At 28.7% G+C, this 6,097-nt stretch overlaps 1 protein-coding gene across 4 annotated transcripts in view; it reads left to right on the top strand.

Moving 5' to 3' along the window:
- Camta (Calmodulin-binding transcription activator) overlaps positions 1-6,097 on the top strand; it is a gene marked incomplete at its 5' end in the record, with an annotated part of 117,157 nt that overhangs the window by 63,462 nt on the left and 47,598 nt on the right. For all 4 annotated transcript variants that reach the window (XM_067049840.1, XM_067049842.1, XM_067049841.1 and 1 more), the window contains 1 exon segment: positions 1,015-1,150. In XM_067049840.1, coding sequence (XP_066905941.1) covers positions 1,015-1,150 — 136 coding nt within the window.

Raw genomic sequence — 6,097 nt, 5'->3', positions numbered from 1 at the left:
AAATTATGAAATAAATATATTAACAATAATAGCTTTGCTTGTTTTGTTCTTATTTGAGTCCTTTAAGAGGCGATTTGTTGTATTTACAAATTTACTTTATTGGTGGATTTGCGGAAGATGTTACTGATATGTGTAGTATTTAGTGTTAAAATAAGTTATTTAGCAGAGCTATATCACTACATTGCTTGGATAGTGAGACATCTGATAGAAAAAACAAGTTTTGGTTTTATTTTGAAATGGGCGTGTTCCAAAGATAGTACCTTGGACAGGGTAATTTTTTCTCTACTGTGATCCTTCTATAGGTATATTATATAGAATGCGTCAAATACAGAGTAAAATCATATTCTTATTTTTTTTTTTTTTGTCAGATGCATCTCAAACAAAGAAGCTATAAGTCATGGTACACGGTGGTTATTATTTATTATTCTTTTAGCTAATCTTTTTTTCTAGTTTTCTACGATTGAAAAACTTGTTGAACTTTATACGGGGGAGGCATAAGTGAACTAAGTTGGAATAATTGATTTATACAGAATTAATTTATTTTGGGAGTTTAATTTGGATTTTTTTTTTTAAATATGGAAACAATTTATTAATTTTTTATTTCCTTATCTGCCTTATACTTGGAATGTTATTTGAGTGTGAGAAATCTATCTTAGGTTGAATCAAGGGATAAGGATTATATGTATTTATTTTTTAAAACATACAGGAGATAATCAGGGGTGCGGTCAAAAATGAACAAAAAATATTTAACAACTATTTATTTTCCGACGTTTTGCTCCACTTTGCAGTGCTTCATCAGGGCTGTCGAGTTTGAAAACTGTTGTTTTGTTTTTTTCACAAATTGTGCTGAGCGTTACGGAAATGAAAGAAGTACGCATATTTGGAAAGTTTAGGAATCACCACTTGGCCCATTCACCGGAATATTTTCTCCCTCCAGTACACCCTTATAATGTTTATTATACTTTTTATTTATTTATATAGAGTGTTATCTAATCCATTTTTGTGTTGTGACAGACCAAAGAGCGGCTCGATGCTCCTCTACAGCAGGAAGAAGGTCCGCTACCGACGGGACGGCTACTGCTGGAAGAAAAGGAAGGACGGGAAGACGACCAGGGAAGATCACATGAAGCTCAAGGTCCAAGGGACCGAGGTACGTCCCTCTTCATAATATTATTATTGTTGTCATAGTACTCAACGGAAAGATTATACCTACTTGAAATGAAACGTTTTTATGAATATTATATACATAGTTGATCGTATAACTTCAAATATAAAAAGATGGTCAGGGTTGCGGTCAAAAAAGATCAAATAGTTTTTAACTATTTAATGTCCGACGTTTTGCCGCACTTTGCAGGGCTAAAGAGATACAAAAACAATAAGGTAAATTAAGGTAGGATACATATTATGTAAAAATTAAGTGATAAGAAAATTATATATAAATAAAAGGAAGGAAAACATGAAAAAGTAGTTTTATATAATATACTTGAATAAACAATTGTAAGAATAAAAATTAAAAATTACGTAAAATATGCAGTTAAAAAAAGTACAACAGACGCATATAAAACAAAAAACCAGTAAATGTGGGAAAAGTAGATTACAGAAAAGTAGATGTGGAAACACATAGTACAAGAGCCCAAGAGAAGAAAAAAGGCAGTTATCTCACCCCAATTTTTGATTACTTTAATGAAAACTATGCATAATTACTAGTCAAGATTGAAGAGTCTGCCAGGTATAGGTAGGGGAATAAAAAATGGCGGCTGTTTCAAAACCTTTAAAAAAACATTCATTTTTCATTCGGAGCTCTATATCTTAAAAACTAACAACAACACTAGAAAAACTAAGAGAACGTCATTTAAATAAGAGAAAATTTGCTAAAGTATGAGCCCTAATAGAGCTATTTACGTACAATAGTTCTAGAGATATAGCTTTTTAAAAAACAACATTTCATAAAGATATTGTAAAGGTCAGTTGTTAGTGAATTTATTTTGAAAAATCTATATCTCAAAAACCATTTGACGTACAGATGTCTATTAGCACTCAAATTAAAGCTAATTTAATGAGCTATAAAGTAGTTTATGATGTTTATCTTCGTAGGAGTAATAGTTTACATGAAATGTGCTATAATAAATTGATTTATAGTTGTTCGGACAAATTTTCATTTGCCAAATTTATATTCATATGTGAATATCATAACAACTACTACTCCTACGTAGATAAGTGTCATACACTACTTTATAGTTAATAAGTTAAATTTCCTTTATTTTGAGTGTTGGTAGACATATGTGCTTCTTATGGATCTAGAGATATATTTTTTTAAAAAATCCAACATTTTATACTAACAACTAGATATTAACATTTTGTGAGTTTATTTTGTCAAATACCATAAGAACTACTATTCCTACAAAGATAAACAAAATAAACTATTTTGTAGTAAATTTTACATGCTTTAATTAGAACGCTGGCAAACATCTGTACTTCCAATGGTTTCTCAAATGTTTTTCATAAATCAAACTTATTGTAGGAACAACTATAAATCAATTTATTTTAGCAAATATCATTAAAACTACTATTCATACGAAGGTAAAGGTCATAAACTTATTTATGATCCAATTAACTACCTTTAATTTGAGTGCTAATAGACATCTGTATCTCTCATAGTTCCTGAAATATAGATTTCTCAAAATAAATTACTAACTACTAATCTTTCACTAGATTTTTAAGAAATTTTACATTTTAAAAAGCTATATCTCGAGAACTATTGGACGTAAATAGCTCTTTTAGGGCAAATATTTCAGCAAATTTACTCTTTAATAATGCTTTAAATAATGTTCTCTTAGTTTTTCTAGTGTTGTTAGTTTTTTAAGATATAGAGCTCCGAATGATAAATGAATGTTTTTTTAAGGTTTTGAAACAGCCGCCATTTTTTATCCCCCTATCTATACTTGGCAGACTCATCAATCTTGACTATTAATTATACATAGTTTTCATTAAAGTAACCAAAAATTGGGGTGAGATAACTGCCTTTTTTCTCCTCTTGGGCTCTTGTACTATTAGATTTCTATTTAAATACGTCGCATATACAGGAAATAGTCATAAAAATATGACGAAAAATGAAAATATATAAAAGAAAGATACAGAAATATGATAATAATAATAACTATAATAATTTTCTATTTTATGAATGATTTCGAAAATGTAAATTCGTTGTAAATAAAATATATATTTTTATTACCTTGTTCAAGACTGGTAGTTTTATTAATAATAACACGTAGTGAAAATATTCTTCTTTGTTAATTTATTTTAATGAATCATTAATAACGTTTTGGGCTATTGCCTCATCATCGGGTTATCTACAACAAAAATTTACGCTATTCACATTATTAGGCATACAACAATTAAATTTTCTTATTTAAAACAAATACTTTAATATAAATATATCTTCAAATATCACATTTATGCAGTTATCCTTATTTGTCATATGTATAATAACAATAATCATATATCTGTCAGTTTTTTAGGATAAATTTATAAATAAAATTTCATATAAAATAATAAATAAAGAGAATTTAAAAACCATTCTATTAACAATTCTTGAAATAATTTTATCCTTATAATATTGGCATTGATTTTAATTTATTTTTTATCACTATTGTAAGGCTAAACTTACTTCAAGAATTGTTAATTGAATGATATTAGATTCTCCTTATTTATTATTTTATTTTAAAAAAAACTAACTGCAATATTATTATTGTTATTATACCCATGTTTTTATTAAAGTAATCAAAAATTGGGGTGAAATTTGACAGCTGACTTTTTTTCCTTCGGGCTCTTGCTCTATTGGCACAGCTTGCGTTAATACCTCTATAGGAAAGCGTATTCAGTCGAAATGACATTCATTCAAAAGCCAGACTGAATCATCACATCAAGACCCGTATCAGTATGACTGACGCTTACTTGTAAATAAAATTATTTCTCTTTCGATTCATAATAAAGTAAATGCCTGTTTGGATATTATTTTGGCATTTGCTTACAAAAATAAACTGGAACGCACGATATGAATGAAGTCACTACAAATTTTGAATGATCGGATTTCAATTTTTTTTTTTTTTGGTAATCCATCAGTATTACCCCTGAGCGATCAATCTGAAAGTCAATCTTCCGTTTTATTGACATTCTGACTGACAGTCCCTACAATATTTCCATTGCATTTTTCCATTTCAATTCTATTCTTGAATACCTGTACTTGCGCCCTTACTGACAAAACTTATTCCCAAGATAAAGCGGCTCCAGATACAGAAGGCTGTGTAGACTCGGGCTTGGGAATTAGCCTGAATTCATTTCCTCCAGCGGACTGTACCTGGAAATTGCACTTTTTTTTTTTTTTTTGCGGGGCCCCCCTTCAGTGTTTTTAATTCTTGTTAATTAACAGCCTGCTACCGCCGCCCTTACACCTCGCTGATGAACGGCTTTTCCGAGTCCAATTCGTTCTGCGATTTCTTTACTTTTTCTCTCTCACTTGTTCCTATTTTTTATCCCCTCCCCCCTCCCTTTCCCTGTTCTCTTCAGAAAAATAAATTACAAGAAAAAATTGTGTTGAGAAATTGAAATAAATACATAACGTTGAGAGAGCACTTGTTCTTCTTCCTTTAGAATAGTTTACTTTATTTATGAATTTTTATATTCACCCTGACTAAGAAATTGGAATTATATTTGTAATGTTTTCTTTCTCTTAATAAATTTTATTTAGATAACTATAATTAAAAAATTAAATTAAATACAACACATGAAGGGTCAAGGATGCAGTACTTTATAAGGAATTACTGCTACTAGACCAACAATTGTGGAAGGAGGTGATCTGGTCAGAATCATGCCCGATCACCAGATTTTTACCCAATTAAGAGCACCCACTTTATGAGGCTGGGTGGACCCCCGAGGGCTCCTTAACTCACAGGACTGACTCAAAAGCTACAAGTAACAATTATCTGCCCAGGTCCTCGAAGTTAGTAGTTCATTGCCTTACCAATGAGCTACCTACTCCCTTTAATTTTATCTATAATATCAGTATAACTATCGGTTTTAATTATTAAAAAGTTTTATAGAAAAATTGAAAAGTTGAAAACAAATAAATAAAATCTACAATGAGGTGTTAATTGCTGGCCTTAGATTGATATAAGGAGAAGATGGATAAGATACACAAATAATAAAAACTTATTAATTTATGCCGATGTTTTGACCTGGATTTCAAGCCTTCATCAGGGGCTAAAAACAAAATAAGATAATAACCTTAAGTCAGAGAAATATGAGTATAAAAAGAAAATAATAATAAAAAAGTTGGAAATATACATAATAATAAATTAAGTAAATAGTACATTAGTACATTGTATCAATTGAAGATAAAATATAATATTGTAAAGCAAAGAATTATACAAAATAAATAATAAAAAAATTATGAAAAATAAAAGTCCTCAAATAAATAAAGAAATAAACATAACGAATGGTGCAGAAGAAAAGGTAAATGATGAGTAATTGAATTAACATAATGAAATACGTAAGTAATGATTAAAAGCAATTAAAATCAACATAATGAAGGGTGTGAAAGAAAATCATATGTATGATACAATGGTAATAATTCTTTTCCAAAATTATAACAACTAAAAAAGTAAATTTAAAAAAAAAAATTATTATTCGGACATAAGTTTAATCATTAATTCAATTAAAAAGTATACCTTCATAATAAAATAAAATAAAGAAAGATAAAAATACGAGAATGTTTTTAGAATACGATAGTTACTCGAATTCAGAGTAAAGAAAAAAAACATTTATCAATATATTCTAAAGTTGAGCATTGAAATTAATTTTCAATAACAAAATTTCAATGTTTATTTAAGATGTGTTTAGTGTTCTGTCAATTAAGAAATTGTTACTTTTTGATGCACCTACTGGGTTTAGGACCAATAGAGAAACTGCAATAGGCTATGGTATTCTAGCTTTATAAAAATTCCAATAAAAAATAAAATAAAAACATTTTTTTTTTCATATTTGCTAGTATTTAAGCAAAGCAGTGATATTTTATTTACTGCTAATTTGTTTATATATA

This window comes from Halyomorpha halys, unplaced genomic scaffold (assembly GCF_000696795.3).
Source record: "Halyomorpha halys isolate HHAL.00 unplaced genomic scaffold, Hhal_1.1 Scaffold1046.1, whole genome shotgun sequence".
NCBI classification, from domain to species: domain Eukaryota; kingdom Metazoa; phylum Arthropoda; class Insecta; order Hemiptera; family Pentatomidae; genus Halyomorpha; species Halyomorpha halys.
Note: the sequence above shows the minus strand (reverse complement) of the source record. Positions and strands in the feature narration are given on the sequence as shown.